This window comes from Rhea americana, unplaced genomic scaffold (assembly GCF_003343005.1).
Source record: "Rhea americana isolate MKP2758 unplaced genomic scaffold, rheAme1 scaffold_0, whole genome shotgun sequence".
Taxonomy (NCBI): Eukaryota; Metazoa; Chordata; class Aves; order Rheiformes; family Rheidae; genus Rhea; species Rhea americana.
The window spans coordinates 20,780,126-20,796,140 of NW_028185037.1; the positions used below are offsets into that span (position 1 = coordinate 20,780,126).

Consider the following 16,015-nt stretch of genomic DNA (forward strand, 5'->3'; position numbering starts at 1 on the left):
GGCCGGCGCCGTCCTGCCGCTCGCGGGTTGGGCGGCGGCGCTGACGGCTCTGTGACGTCCCGCCTTCCGCAGCAGGCCATTGGCTCAGGGCACTCTTATAGGACCCCCCCACGCGCCCGCGCCCTCTTTCCTCAGTGGCGGCCCAAGGTGCTGTGTCCTTCAGCTGAAGCTAAGGCCGTCCCACGCCGGCGACCAGCACCGCGGCCCCGCMATGGCCTCCGTCTCCGAGCTCGCCTGCATCTACTCCGCGCTCATCCTGCACGACGACGAGGTCACCGTCACGGTGAGTGCGCGCCCGCCCGTCCGCCCTCGCAAGATGGCGGCGGCGCGCGGCGTGGCCGGCGGCGCGCGGCGGCCGTTTAACGGCCGCCACTGGAGCAGGGGGCGGCGCGCGCGGCGGCCGTTTAACGGCCGCCACTGGAGCCGCCCGCGCCGCGCCTCAGCGCTGCTCTCGTTGCAGGAGGACAAGATCAACGCGCTCATCAAGGCGGCCGGAGTGAACGTGGAGCCCTTCTGGCCGGGCCTYTTCGCGAAGGTAGGCGGCGCGTTGCGGCGCCCGCGGCGGGGGAAGCGTGAGGCAGGGCGCCGGGCCGCCGCGGCCCCGCTTCTCGCGGCCTCATCCAGCGAGGCTTTCTGCGTGTTTGCTTTTCCCAGGCGCTGGCGAACATCGACATCGGGAGCCTCATCTGCAACGTGGGAGCTGGCGGCGGAGCTCCAGCGGCAGCCGCTCCCGCTGGTGGCGCCGCTCCTGCCGGCGGTGCTGCCCCGGGTAAGTGGGCCCCGGTGTCGGAGGCAGCGACGTTTATTTGCAAGAAGCTTGCTAACCGGCTCTCACCTTGTAAATCTTGCAGGTGGTTTGAGCTGCACGTAGGTGTTCAGGAGCAAAGCAGGCCTTTAACGTTAGAGAGGCTGGAATTTCAGTCAGTGGGCAGGGCTAGTGTTACCTCGGAATCAAGTGGGAACTTTCTGTATCATCAGTTCCTCGATGTGATGTCTAGAGAGAGGAGATGTGCTTTGTAAAGCTGTTCAGATCTGAGAAGATATTGGGAAAATGGAGAGTTTAACTACAYTTGTATACTGCTTAAAGGCATAAAATAGTTTCCAGGAATGGAAACAAGAGTCTCCTTGGGCCATTAGATTGGCTTGTTCTGATTGTACAGGCTTTATTTCCTCATGTTATGGCTTTTATGTACAAAGTCTTCGGTAGTTACTGGTACTGAATAGTGACTTTTGTGACCTAAGAAAATGAAAAAAATCCTGACTATTTCCTCCTTTTCTAGCTGAGGAGAAGAAAGAAGAAGAAAAGAAAGAAGAATCAGAGGAATCTGATGATGACATGGGCTTTGGTCTTTTTGACTAATTAGTTTTGTACATGTCTGTAATAAAGAACACTTAAGTGTACCTTTTTATATCYTTATGTAAAATAAGGATGATGCATGTGGAAGGGAGTGGATGGAGGACTGGTGTGTGACCTGGAGCTACCAAAGCTGCTTTCGTTCYGCCTGTCAGTGCAGCTCTACAACTCCTGCCAGGCAGTGGTACTGAGCGCTGGCAGCGCGCTGCACCTGTGACACTTACAGCTCTCGCTGCCTTCACGGTTTATGAATAAAGGGAGAAGCGCAGCTGCAGGGAGGGTGGGCTGCGGTCCTGTTTAACAGGGTGCTGCTGCTTGTCCATGCGGCAGCCAGGAACCACTTCTGCTGCAGCCTCCTGCTGAAGCTGCAGCATCTCRTGGTCATTAGCAGCACTGCAGTTCTAGCAGCAGGTAACTGAACCTGTTCAGGAGCAGCTGAAAGGGCTGGGCCATGGCAGGGCTTAAATGCCCTTTACCCTCGAGGGGATTGGAGCTTAAGCCTGGGGAAAATGCTGTAATTCTGTGCTAAAAGCCCTGGTCAAGGGATAAATTGTATTACTATTTATTCATGGTTACATATGATTTAAAAGCTAACAAAATCTCGGATGGCTTCAGGCTCTTGGCCTGCAGCCAAGCCTAGGATCTACAAGGTACTTAACCGCTTAGCTTGTTACAGCTCTTAGAAAAATAGGGAGCCTCTGCAGTGAAGGGTGAGCATGAAGCTGGTGGAACTGCATCTGAACAGAGTGAAGAGTCTGGAGTACGAGCGCCCGTGAGCAGGGCCTCTCCAGAGCAGCGGAGCCCCGGCTCGCTCCATCTTTCAATGTCTATATTAACCTTAGTAGAATGTTCTGATTTCGCAAGAGGAGGGACTCCAAAATTCTGCAGGCTTATTCCACATTGAGTGTTTTGCACTACGTTCCCCCTGGCTTCCATGTTTTTCTGGGAGGCATGGATGGCTTTCTGGAGCAAAGGCTGCAGCTGTGGAGCTGATCCGATACCTTGGTCAGACTCTCTGCCTTCCCCCCATCCCTTTTTTTAAACCTTCCTCTAGGAAAATTGATTCTAGGTGGCTAAAGGAGTGTAACAAGTGACAGCAGTGGCAGTTAGGCACCAAGTGATGTTCTTCAGCTAGTTCTGTATTGTGTATTTACAGGAAAGCTGTGGGTTTTGGGGAGATAATGTAAACCTTGGTTTTCTTCCTTGGATGCTCGCTGTTGCTTTTTAAGCCTGTGTTTCAGTCAATTCTTCAGAGTTCGGGGGACTGGGTAGGGGGATAAATCAGACTCAATGCTCTTTCACAGAATCAGTAAGGTTGGAAGGGACCTCTGGAGATCATCTAGTCCAACCTCCCTGCTCAGCAGGGTCACCTAGAGCATTTTCTGAGGTGTGCACACATACCACATACAAAATACATGTTATAGCCAGAGTTTCACTGGTAACACCTTTTTAATAGGTCAAAGTAACTGTACAGTTCATTATATTCTTCCTGAGAATAATTTATATCCCTCAACAGCAAAAAGGGAGTGTGGTTTTTATTTTAACAGAACAGATGGTGTAACTGGAAAACCAAGGAAAATCTAATTACACTGCTCTACTGTAACTCCTCCCAGGCAAGATAGACAAAAAGATGGGTTAGTTAACTACAGTGGGTTTAAAATATCCAACATGGCTTTAATCTTTCTTTATAAATTATATAAAAATGGAGAACGTGAATGGTTACAGAACTCCTCTAAATGCGGCTCTGAATTGCTCTGGTACAAAGCAGCATTTTTGCTTCCAAGGAAAATAACATTGCTACAAAAGAACTGGCACGTTATTCTGGTGAAGGAGAGAGACGACAGTTTTCAGTTGTGTTCTACAGCTAGTTTCCAAACAAATGCTTCACACATCCACGGAAAAGGAAAAGGCAGGAAAATGACGAGGGCTTTAGTTTGTCTTGAAATGACCAAAGTCTTGAAAATATAGCTTTTTTTATCTTCTTTCTCTGTAAATTGTGATTAGCATATTGCGACGTAAGTGTTCTAATAAAAAAAAAAATTCCAGTCTGGATAGTTCATATACTGTGGGCAAGAATTCTCAGCCCTGAGGTTTCCCAGAATTCTTCACTTCACAATATCGCCGCCGACGCGCCGGCTCCGGGACGGCGACCCCGCGGCGGCTGCAGGCTAAGCGTGTCCCGTGCGACGGCGGGGAAGTTAACCGCGCTCCGTGGCCGTCATTTCCCAAGGGCTTCCGTACAGACGTCATCCTGCGATAAATAACGCCGCTTGTGGAATCCCAGCTTGGCTTTCCGATAAAAACCGAGTCGAGCTTCTGTAACGAGAGAGGGGGAGAGAGAAGCAACAGCCGTCCGTCAGGTCTGCTGAAGCAAGAGTCGCTGGAAAGCCAGGACTGCGCTGGGCGAACCCTCGCTGCTGGTGGAAGGCGAAACAACATCCTTTCGCAAGCAGAGCTCTCGAACCGAACGAGGGTGCTCTCCCCTCGGGATTTAATGCGGTCTCGACTGACCGATCATTTTCAGTCTGGCTTGATCGATAACGTCCAGCAAGTTTTTGGCGTCCACAGCCAGCGCGTGAGCAGCCGTGAGCATTTGCTTTTTGTACTCCTGCTGCAGGCTGGTCATCACGTACTGCTGCGCCAGCTTCATCTTGTTGATGAGTTCGGCCAGGTCGGAGTTCAGCAGCTTCTGGGCCATCTCGATCTGCAAAAGCAACGCGCGGTCAGGCGGGCAGACGGCTGCGAGCGCGGCGCTGCCAGCAGCGGCACGACCGGCGCGGCGGCCCCATCCACCCTCCTGAGCACGAGCATCACCTCGCGCCGACACTGGGTATGACTGAGGACTTTTATCTCGCAAAGTCCTGCTTGGGACTGAAGCTGAGGCAAGTTCTCTGGAGGCTACGTGGAGCGGACGCAATTCCTGTGCTCGCTGCTCTGCCCCGATTACCAGCTCCACGGAGACGAAGAGCTGTCGGCCACCCGCTGCTAACAGYGCTGAGACCCTGATTCCCAGGACTGGATTTATCCCGAGTCCAAATGTTAACACTTTGTCCTAGCTTTCCAGCTCCTGTTTTTATTTTTTAATAGCTCTACAGCAGTAAAAATACAAGAGGACAAGAAGCAAGGTACAGCTTGCCCAGCAGAACTGCACCAGCTAAGTTGGGATGATTCCCTAAGAGCGTATTTAAAGACTCACTCTCGAGCCTCCTCCTCATCCCACTCATTCAGGGTTKAGAGGGAAAATGTTAATCCCCAGGAGCTTCACTGACGGATCTCAGTCAGTCAGTTCTCATTTAGAACCAAATTTCTAGGGGTTATTTTCTCAGCAAATGCTTCCAGCTACACTCAGCTACGCTCARTTAAGTGTTTCATGACCTTGCGTGCGAGCTGTAGTTTAATGGAAGCTTAAACTTGCAGTAAGAATTAATTCCCAGATGGTGTCCCTGAATTGGAACATTGATTTCCATATTTTAGGAAAGCCAAAACCCATCCAGACAGTTGTGCTGCCGGAGGACAGCCTGAAACTCAGCGCGTGAGCCTGGCGTCAGCGGAGCTCTACGTACCTCTCGGTGGGTGCTCGCAGGAAGCACTGGCAGGGTCTCATCCACTGTCGCCAGTAAAGTTCTTAGCGCCAAGCCAACCTCCTAAGGGGGGAAAAAAAGAAAAAAACAAACAAACAAACAAAAAAAAAAAAGAAAAAAAGAAAAAGAAATAATAAATTTGACAGAGGACAGCCCAATGACACATGTCACCGCTTTCCGATTCCATCACCGCTCCCAGGAGCACGTTGTTGGTTTAAGTCCACCAGCCGCACGCAGGAATTACCCTGGACTCCCTACCTTTACCATGGGCACGTACTCCTCTGGCGGAGCGGGCTGTATTTTACTGGACATTTCTATGACAGCTTTCACCAGCCCCGTSACGTTCTCGTAGACTTTGTCGTTGGAGCGGTCCAGGTTGGCGGTAGGAGGAGGGCTGATCTCCTGCGGCTGGATCTGGAAGCGGAGGGAGGTTGCTCAGCCTCGGGTCSCCAGCAGATGGGGCTCGGCAACTTCCCGGCCTCGCCGCCTTGTGCGCAGCCCTCCCGCCCGCCGGGTCCCCGGCCGCGCGCGCCCGCTCTCGGAGCGGAAGGAAATTCCCTTCCGCTCTTCTGACTGAGCCCGGCCGGGACGTGACGTTGAAGAACTTTCCACCAGTTCTTTGAAGAGCTTCCAGTGCAACTCCCACAGTGCAGAAGGAAAGGACTGGCAGAACGAGGAGCAGGGTACTTGCACTACAAATCTGCGTCTAAGCGGTTCACTACCGAGGGGCAAGTTTCATTGCTAAGACAATGGGCCATCAGGTCCCTCGTTCGGGAAAGTTGTTTTGTGCTCTAAAACAACGCCAAGGGACTCACTTAACACACGGGTACAGGAAAGAGAACATCGCAGCGCACATTCTCGGGTGTTTTGTTAGTGAAAATGCACAGCAAATTAACAAAAACGGTGTCACAGGTGGAAAGCACAGAACATTTTCATACAGTTCGTTTCCAACATGTTAGAGAAATGCCAATAGGCTAAAAATCCTGTAGTCCTTACTCAAGCAAAACTTCCACCAAGGTGGTCCTGGCTACAGTTAAATCCAAGACAGGCTGAAATTCTCCTGGTCAGAAAAGAAACAAACTTGGAAAACTTCATTTCCTCTAAAACCCTCAGTAGCTCTGCTCTTGAGCTGCGAAGCTCCAAGCCTCCTAGCAGCTCTTCAGCACTACTGCTCCAAGCAAGTGCTCAGCRGGAGAAGGTGGTGAAGAACTTGCCCGTTTCCAGCTGGTGATGCAGCTGCAGTCCGGCCTGTCGGACCGCGACCAGCTCCCAGCGCTGCAGCCCACCCAACCGGGTTGCTGCGGGCTGGTGCTACTGCTCCTGGTTACAGGCACGTTTCACCAGAAGTGCGAGACTGCAGGTCGCAGAAAAACCAACGATTTGGACTGGGCAGGTTCTTTTCCAAAGCGGGAGTCTGCTACAGCACAAGCCATTCGAAGGATACAATTAAAAAACTCTCTTTTCTTTGGCAGAGCCCTCACTACACCCTGCAAACGCCCACTTGCAGGCGAGCAGGCAGACCAGCACTGGTTCGAGCACCTCCACTGGAAGGGTTTTTAACTCCTAGGGAGCACCGGAGATGCTGCCCCGCTGAGGCTGTACAACACTTGGAGGAAACTTTGCCTGAGGAAGGAGCGCAGGATTTCRTGCACGGCGAGTCCATTCTGCCGCATCCCACCGTGACGCAATTTCAATCGAGTGTTTGATCAGAAAACGCTTCAGGCAAACGAGCGTCAGAACCGCTCAGATCGGTGGGGAAGGGCTGTGGGTCCCAGTGGCTTCCCCGATCAAGGCGTTAAGGAGTTATCTCGCAAAGTCGCATGCAAAGACAGGTTGGCCCAGGGCACGTACACGCGCGCTCGCGCACTGCTTACCCTCCACGGCTACGGTTGAGCAGAACGTGGGGGAAGGTTAAAGAAATTTACCAAAAGGAGGAAAAAAAGAAAAACAGTATTAATAAAACTCAGCAGGAGAAACAAATGAATAACCAAACCAAACCAAACCACGTGTAGCAATAAGAGACCAGTTAAAAAGCCTGCAGCAAAAAAAGGTGTCCCCGAGAGCACGGGCAGTCGTGTTAGCTCGTGGCCCCCCGCTAGGCAAGCGCAGGGCGCCGACAAGCGGCTGCGGCCCGCGGAGCTCGCCATGCGCCCATGCTTGCACCTCACCAGCCGCGGGGGGAAGAGATCATGCAAAGCTTCACAGCAACAAGCCGGTCAGGCAAGCAGCAGAGCGGCCAACGGAGGAGAGGGCCTTTGCAACGGGGGGAAACSGCCTGTCCTGGGAAACCCGGGGCCCTTTACACAACCAATCTGTTACTCTAGAGACCAAGAAAACGCCGTCTTCATCCTGCTCGGTTTTTTTTAAACCCATGAGAGGAAACGTGAAGTCATCTAACCATGCAGCTCCTGTCCACGATGACTAACTGTGGTTGTGGTTAAGGGCCACTAAGGACCCATTCCGGAGGGATTATACCCAACCCACTCAATCCCTACGGGTAGGTCCTAACGTTTCAGAGTAAGGATATCTGCATTTTGTAACTTTAGTAATGCATCTGCTGCTGCTTTTTACATTTTCTGAGGCTTGGCAGCTTGAAAAGCCCTGGCACCAGTTTGCAATAAATAACCCAGCCACTGCTGTCTATTTGTGCTGATTCTCAAACATTCAGATAAGCCAAAAACAGAAGAGCAAGAGTGAGACCGAGGCGGTGGCTGAAAGATCAGCTCTGACGGCTACTTTTGAATTCTGTGGTCAGATGAAGTGGATTTTTTGCTGTACTTGCTTAAGCTCCCTAAAATTAGTGTCACGTCCCACCGTATCTGTGCCGACACCAAATCCAGCTCTTTTGTACACCGACTGCTGCTCGGGGGACCCGGCACAGCGTGTGTTACAGCTCCCCGCAGCACCTCTCCGCTAGAGAGCTCCCCAGAGTTCCCYTCTCGGTGCTACTGCCTCTCTACAGCAAACTGGAAAGCGTTTCCAAGCGCCTATCGCGTCCCCCGCGCGGGCGCACCGCCGGGACCGCACCATTCCCTCTCCTCCCCAGAGGCCGCAGGGCTTTAGGGGCCTTGACGCTGCAGCAGGCGCTTGCTGGAGCGTCGCCGATCGGCCACGTCTTGCTGATCTGCTGCCGAGGGCCCGCGTACGTCTGACCCACGACAGCGCAGCCGGTTGGGCAGTTGAGCTGCTTCTGCTTTCCGCGGTCTCCCCGCTGCAGGGCAAGTTAACCTCTGAGGGGCAACGGGACATTTCCCGAAAGCTATCGCGCGGCTGCTGTACCTTCACCCCTTCGTTGTAGCTGTCCACGGGGCTGCTGAGGCTCGCCAGGCTGCCCAGGTGGCTGGGGGCTCCAGGCCGCGGAGGTTTCTTTGGCGGAGCTGCATGATCTGCTTACCAAAAAAAACCCAGTCTGCGGTTTCGAGGACCAACGGATCAGCCGCGCCGGCGCGATTCTGGCCTGCCAGCGCTCTAACGGTGCTCTACCGCGCTGGCACAGCAGATGCAGATCTTAACGCAGTCACGTGTCTTACCAAAAAACCCGCCTGCGCGAACTACGCTTTTGTCCGTGTTTGASCTCAAGAACTGCAGAGACGAAAAGGCTCGTGGAACTCACCAAGCCCYGCGACGCTTAGGAGGACGTGCCTGTTTGGGCACGGCACCGCACGAACGCCTCTGCGGGGCCCCGCCGCCGCTCGGCACCGCCAGCCCGGACCCGAGAAGCGTTCAGCGCTCTGCAGCGCGAGAACCGAGTGCTGCACGTGCCCTGCCCCTCTGAACTGGACGGCTTCACGGCAGAAATCTTAGACGTGATTCAGGTTTGAGACTGAGAAACCTAAATTCAGGTGTCTACCTGGGTTTTACGCGTCTGAACTCCGCACGCCACGGAGTCCTACGGAGTGACTCAGCTTCCTCTACGCTGGCTGCTGATGAAACACTTTCGGGGCTTTGCTGAGCAAATCCCTGGTGACTGCAGTGGAAACTCGAGCACAGAGTTCACCGAAACACCCGGGGCAGTGATTTTCACCCGGAACCGAATCCATCCCTCGTGTGAAAATACCGCCGCAAACCTTTGTTCACTACTGTGGCTAGAAGACTTGTAATCAAGGCCTCAAGGGACAATACAGGAATTTGCTGCTTACCTGGTTTACCCACGGGCTGATATATGTGCTGGTTACCGGTCTGTAAGATAAAATATACATTTAAACTGGTTATTGGAGTGCTCAAAACTTTCATTAGTATCATCTTAAGCACTACAAGCAGACAGTTCTCAGCATGTTTCCCAACATTTGAAAATACTTCCCCATTTGCCATCATTAGCTATTTTCACAGCAAGAAAATATTTTCATTTATTTTATAGTCTTCACAGAGGTCCTGGCCTCCGCCTGTTATGAAAAATTTATCCTTGCAAGGATAAATATGGTGATAAATGGTGATACCACCATTAGTCAAATGTGCTGGCATGTTCGCAGTCATTTTTGCTCTTTATGCAGACCTCAAACCGGTAAGTCACGGTGCCGAAGAGGACRTTGTGGTGGAACAAGTAGAAGACGGAGGTATTTCTGCACTGCCGAACCGTCTCCGTAACGTGAACAGGCTTTTAAGCCGTTTTGCTTCTTGTCTTTATTGTGTAGCTCTAAATCAAGGTCAATCTGCACATTCACTTGGAAGTATTTAATGATGTCTTCAAGTGACTTTCTTTGATAATTACAGTTATACAATTTTCATGCCAAGACAGATGAAAATCTGTTTAGTCGCAACCAAACTAATACTTCATGTACAACAAGCTGCTGGGTCAGAAGAGACACTGTAATCCAAAGAGTCACACTTTATGCAAACGCATCTGCACAAAGGAGCTTCCACTGCAGAGTAAAACCCTGAAGGAAGCTAAAATGTAATGGTCTAGTAGCAAAACATTTCAACAAGGCATTTATTAATAAGATAAAGATCATTTTCTGTGCAGTCAGAACATTCCTTTGCAGCAGACCCCAAGATGCTGCTTTTTCAACACTGAAGAAGATATTCAGACAAATTAGAATTCATTTTTTATGCTAGAAAAGCATAGTATTCACTCATATTCATCTTCAGCTCTCGATAATGGTATCATAAATCATTGCCTAAGAATGTTAATTCATTAACTTTCTTCTCGGATCCTTTAAGCAATTGTTTTTGGCCCTTTTCACATTCTCTTTGTATTTTCAAAACCATATCCAAGTAATAGGGACAAGAGCAGTACCCTTCCTATCCATAGCTCCTAATTCCATAGGCACCTAATTTTGGTTTTAGACAGTTGACAACTGCAGGAACGGCAAGCGAGGGGCCAACAGCACGCAGCAAGTCTGCCAGAGTCCCTCAGGCCTGAGCAGAAAAGTTCACGTCTTGACAACTGGATCATCTTTCCACTAACAAACTTGAAGGACACTGGATATTCTAYCAGCTTGGCGCTTCTGGGCAGAAATGTGACGGCTACAAAGATGGGAGCACGTTCAACCTGCCTACTCCACGTTGGTAGCTGCAGACTTGAGAAATAAAAATGCCCCTTCAGGAACAAGGAGTAGAAATCAAAGCTCCAAAGCTCCTGTGGTTCTTCTGCTGCCAGCCAGGGTCTCAGACACCCGCCGGCCCACCTGCTGGTCTACAGCTGCCCTGTGGTCGGGAAAACCAATTGCTTTCTGCTGGCTTCGTCATCAGTCCCAGCACGAGCTCCGATGGGGGCTAGACCTGGGCGGTCAGGATGAAGCCAAGCAGCAGCGCAGCAAACTAGCCTGCTGCAAGAAGCCGCTCTTCAAGCCCACTGCCACCAACAGCCACCCAACGTCATCCTTGGCCACGACTTCGGCATCTCYGGGTAACTTCCCCTAGCGCAGCACGAGACGTGGTAACACTTTAGTTACTGTTATATAATGGTTCAGCGAGAGCAAGGACGTAGCACCAGCTAAAGCGCTTTCCAAGTTCGTGCATGGAGGGATCTAAGCAGCTTACAAACACCAAAAACTCTCTAGCGCCTCTGCCACAGCGTGTCATTGCCCTAAATTGCTCAGGCAGTAAATCAATATTGAAGCAGAACCCGGACTTCACGGCTGCATTCCAGACTAACTAGGAAAGTGAATTTAAAATACCGATTTCAGAGAAACGCTTCAAAGGTGGTGGCTGAAGACGAGGAAGAGGGCAGCCGTCAGGTCTCCATCGCCGCCGCTGCCGCCTCCAGCCCAATCCCRTCTCCAGGCGGCGTGATTCAGCGATTCCAGCGGTAACCAAACACCCGGAGAATCATTTTCATTTAACCAGACGTGAGTTAAGCCCGGAAGACATGCACAGCCGCAGCTGTGTCTGGCAGCAAACGAACGGCCCTGGGGTTTATGCCTCTCTTTTCACAGCGGCTCATTCGCCCCAGACACATTTCTGGGTCGTACAGCAGTAACATTTGCATTCTTTATAAGAAAACCCTTCAGCTATTTAAACAACTGCAAAAGTTATTTTAATTGCGCTTCCTGTTGACAAAAGTTTGAGAAACTCTCTAGATTTTTAAAGAAAAGGCCCAGCTATGTATCACAGAGACACCTAAAAATAATCGCAACRTGTTTGTGGGAACAGTCTGGTATCTATTTCAGCAGCGGCTTCTACAAGAAAAAAAAAAAAAAACAATCCCAGAGCCCCGAAACTGCTGCCTGAACAAGCTTCGTCCCGACCCAGCCGGTAATCGTAGCAGCAACATTTAGCAAAAACTTTAACTTGTCTCCCGGGATCAAACACGTCCTACCAGGAAAGCGGAGCAACCGCYGGCAGCCGGGAAGCTCCCGCGCGCACGTACCGGGCCCTGGAGACCGCCGTCCTCTCGGTCGATGCTGCCCCTGGAGAGCCGCACGTCGGGTTTCTGCAACACAAGAGGAAAAGAGACGTTTCGGGCGCCTGTCGCTGCGGCTCCTTCCACAGCCTCGGGATTGTAGATTAAAAATCTATGAAAAGTGCCAAAAGTCTTTGGAAACAGTGAGAGACTCTTTGATCTCCGGGGTCTCCAGCTCAACGATCTAAGAATTCTAGGAATTTATTTATYGCTCTTCACCGATTGCCTTGCATAGCATCGTGCTGCTCAAAAAAAAAGCACCATCTAGGCTAAACTAAACAGCAAGTTTAAGCAAAAGCTTTTGCACTTCCTGTTATATTCATTACAGGTACGTATTTTGGGGAGGAATTGTCTTTTAGTTCAATCTTGCAGAAAATCAAAACCCGGGAAGAGTGAATGATTTTTTCCCCCCTGTAATAAAACAGTCTTGCATCTGAGATCCCTGGAAACATCCAGAGGACTTTTCAGACAGGATGTGCATGYTGACATACTGGAACAAAATCTATTTTATTTCCAGTATTTCTGGTCCTTCACAAATAAAAGAACGTGCACGTATTGCTATTCTCATGACATGCCAAATTATAATGTCTTGGTGGGATTTTCTCAGGCTAAAAATTAAACTCTTATTTTAGCAACAGTTCACATCAATTACAGTTGAATTGCAGTTCTCAGTGTYAAAATAGGACAAATACAAACCACAACTATGTGGGAATTTCAGAAAAAAATCCAAACCAAACACGATAAGGAAACTATGCAAGTTATTTCTTCTAAGCCTATCGCAGGGAAGGACTATAAATTTCTTAATACAACATTGTTCTGTCTGCTGAGAAATTACTAAAAGGCATGTGCATTATGTGCTTGCTTTATATAGATTAAAACAATGTCCGGTACCATCAACACAGCCACAAAAGAAAGGCTCAAGCTGAAAATTAAATATATGTGGGGAGGGAGCTCATTAAAAAACCCCAAAGAAGAAAATCATTCTGCAAAACATCCAGGGACCATTAGCCACRGATTCTCAATCTAGATTGCAAAAAGCTACAGGACAAAAATCACTAACTTTCCTACATTACACCCTAAAAAGACACACAGACACTTTCCCACGACCTCTGTGAAGCCAACTGATTGCAGTCCCATCACGGCCCCCCCGGCACCATCCGTGCTACTCGTCTCCTACCTTTGGTTACAGACGAGTCTCCTTTTGGGCCAAACTATCTATTAAAATACCCTGAATGGGCCAAACCTTGAGTCATCATGAGCTGCAAGTGCCAGCGGTGGAGARGCTGTTTGTGACTGGGAAGTGTTGCACTCCTAGCAAATTTTATTTTTGGAGGAGGAAATATCCACATGATCGAAGAAACAACTCGGGAAAAGGTGCAGAACAAGATCTTCATTAGTTTCTTCTGATAATTCCTGAGTATCATTTTAGGCAGGATATAAATGACAAATGTGATGGGGCAGTGRTGCCATGTGATAGGACAAGAGGCAACGGGCACAAACTGAACCATGGGAAGTTCCACCTGACCGTGAGGGGGAATTTCTTCCCTGTGAGAGTGACGGAGCACTGGACCAGGTTGCCCAGAGAGGTTGTGGAGTCTCCTTCTCTGGAGATCTTCAAGGCCYGCCTGGATGCAACCCTGTCTACCATGCTCTAGGTGACCCTGCTTGAGCAGGGAGGTTGGACTAGATGATCTCCAGAGGTCCCTTSCAACCTCAACCACTCTGTGATTCAGTGAAAATCTGAGTCCACAGGACTAAATCACTGAAAAACCTGAACAGCAAGAGTCCTTACGTACAAGGGCAGAGTGACTTCCACTTGGTAGGTTTAACACGTTCATGAGGAGCCATCTCATCCCTCTGCTTCCACTCGCCTTGGTCAGAGATCACCTTCTGCAGGTACCCGTACCAGGCTTGAACTGCAGTAACACTCCGGTTTCCTTTCAGCTTCCTCTTTAACCGAATCAATCACAGGCTTTCCCTGTCCCCTTCATGGAGACACTGATACCCAAAGCACGACTATCAAGACCACATGAGAGTCTGCAAATTAAGTCCATTAAACTGCCAAACTAGTGTGCAACACCCCCTCCTTACCAACGGGGGGAGGGGGGGGGGCGGGCGGCGGGAAGGGAGTCAGGCCGTGGTGGGGAAGGCACACAAAAAATCCCACCCATCAACCAAAAACTTATATTTTCCAAGTCTCTTCTCACCTTCCACTGGGTAAATATGTCTCTGTTTAAATTTTAGCAGTTCTTCACTCRTCAAGTTTTTAAACCACAGATCTGTTTTTCTCTGGGAGCTTCCCGTGACGCTCCTGGACCAGAGTGAGCCGTTTGCTTTCTTCCCTTTCGAGGCAAATTCCCGCATTCTGGCGGCTGTATGGACTGCAGCTTGCACACAGCGTTTCTTCCAAGCGTTGACTAGTTACATGTTCTCCAAAGAGCAGCTTTAGGCAAGCTGCTTACGCAGATGGCATCAGCCTATCTGAGCGCTGGCAAATTTTCCTTCCAGTGCCGCTGCAATTTAATCCTTGAGCCGGGGTGTCTCCTCCAGCCAACACGGCAGCAGTGCTGCTTACACTTGTACTGGCATGTTTGGAGTGGTATTTTTTCAGTGCAGAAGCAGCAATAAATTTTGAGTCACGAGCAAGCTGGCATCACTCGGGCGAAACAATGGTTGTACTAACAGAAACCCCACGGAGGATTTTTCTTCTCATCACGGTGTCTCACATTAAATGATTCAGCACTGCTCTCCCAAGCAGCCAAATCTCAACAGCAGAAGTGAGGTATGAGGTCAAGCCCGAAGACAGTGTAGATGGATCTGCTGTCAAAAGCAGCCTGTTTAAAACTGAGACTGCGACACTGCGGCGTTACGTAAGTTAAAAATTAAAATCTGGCTCRGCTCTCTCTAACTTTTGCTGTGCTGAGAAGGAAAAATACCTGGAAACCTGTCAAAGCAAGTGCGGGGCAGGAACAGGACTCTGAGTCCACGAGCTGCCTCTCCTCCTCCACCTGCAGTCAGACCAGGGARGTCCCAGAGAAGAACCGTCATTCCTTCACCACCAGACACAGGGCAGGGACTGAGAGCACATGAGCGTGTGTAATCTTTAGACTATTTCTTTTTGGATACATTTAGATTATTTCTACTCCAGACCTGTGTTTGGAGTCTCATGTGGAAATGACAGATATCTCCAGGAGATCTGCACAGCCTCCGAGAGCGGCTCCCCATGAYGACTGCTGAAAACAGTCTCAGCCGGAGGCAGATTATTCACTTCAAAGAGAAGTGAGTAATTTAGAGAGAACCTTTACTTCTCTGCACTGTTCCAAATCAGAATCAAAATAAGCATACACATAAAAGATGCTTTTAACACTATTTGTGCCTAAGAAGAAAAGCAAACAGTCCAATGACTGTTACTTCTTCCTGTCGCCTTGAGTTCTTCATGGCTAAAGCTAGAAAATTGAAATACCCACCTAGGAATTGAACAGTTTCCTTTGACATATCCAGTCTGTAATAGGCATTCAAATACAAAACCCAAAGCCCCTACGGTCCAAATGCTAGAGGGGAAAGAAAAAGTACTGAAGTCACCTACTCATTCTAAATCCTCACTTTGCCCATATAAATTCATGTTTATGCCCACAGAAACTATTCCCGTTTTCTGCCTTTCACCCCTGAAGGGTTTCCATCAACCAAACGCAGCTCYGTGAAGCTCAACAGCTGTAGGACTGCTCCCGTTCTCAGGGTGAGCGTTCCTCTGGGAGGGGGCGGCGGGAGAGACGGCGTCTCCTCTGCAGTGAAGGCTAACCCAGAACGGAAACTCAGGAAATCTTTCCAAACTTACGCTCAAACCGYACTGCAAGCCCAGAGATAACCAACAAGCTCCTGCTCAGGCAACACTTTGGGGGATGGCAGAAGACCTAATGCGGCAGAGTAGCAAGTGCTACAAATAATTATCACCTATTTTGCAGAAAAGGTCACAACCCCCGCACAGCCACAGCACCCGAAATCACACTGCCTTGTTCTCAGTACACGTGTCCTCTAAGGAAGAGCAGCATCCTGACTGCGGCACCCCGGAGGCCGTCTCTCAGTCACCACCCCGCAGCTGGAGACATTTATCCTGCTGTCACCATCCTTGGCTTTAACTACACCGTGTGTTCATGCAAGCTCACCTCCTGCAACAAACCCATGGCACCATGCGTTCACACAACCGTGTCTTCTAGCCATACACAACATTAAAAAAACACT

At 50.1% G+C, this 16,015-nt stretch overlaps 2 protein-coding genes across 10 annotated transcripts in view; one reads left to right on the forward strand and one right to left on the reverse strand.

Annotated features, from left to right (window-relative positions):
• The first annotated feature begins 111 nt into the window (after nucleotides 1-111).
• RPLP1 (ribosomal protein lateral stalk subunit P1) lies at nucleotides 112-1,401 on the forward strand. Its single transcript, XM_085322950.1, has 4 exons — nucleotides 112-283; nucleotides 461-535; nucleotides 655-769; nucleotides 1,281-1,401. The coding sequence occupies exons 1-4, from the start codon at nucleotides 212-214 to the stop codon at nucleotides 1,358-1,360; spliced, it is 342 nt and encodes a 113-aa protein (XP_085179076.1). The 5' UTR covers nucleotides 112-211; the 3' UTR covers nucleotides 1,361-1,401.
• A 1,383-nt stretch (nucleotides 1,402-2,784) lies between these two features.
• Nucleotides 2,785-16,015, reverse strand: part of PTK2 (protein tyrosine kinase 2) — a 185,724-nt gene continuing 172,493 nt past the window's right edge. For 5 of the 9 annotated variants that reach the window (XM_085322275.1, XM_085322510.1, XM_085322434.1 and 2 more), the window contains 6 exons: nucleotides 11,693-11,806; nucleotides 9,075-9,114; nucleotides 8,215-8,321; nucleotides 5,194-5,349; nucleotides 4,918-4,998; nucleotides 2,785-4,058 (listed from right to left, as the gene is read on the reverse strand). In XM_085322275.1, the coding sequence (XP_085178401.1) occupies nucleotides 3,846-4,058; nucleotides 4,918-4,998; nucleotides 5,194-5,349; nucleotides 8,215-8,321; nucleotides 9,075-9,114; nucleotides 11,693-11,806 (711 nt within the window). In that variant the 3' untranslated portion in view covers nucleotides 2,785-3,845. The remainder of the gene's footprint in view (nucleotides 4,059-4,917; nucleotides 4,999-5,193; nucleotides 5,350-8,214; nucleotides 8,322-9,074; nucleotides 9,115-11,692; nucleotides 11,807-16,015) is intronic. The other 4 variants (XM_085322667.1, XM_085322586.1, XM_085322351.1 and 1 more) reach the window with 1 other exon arrangement.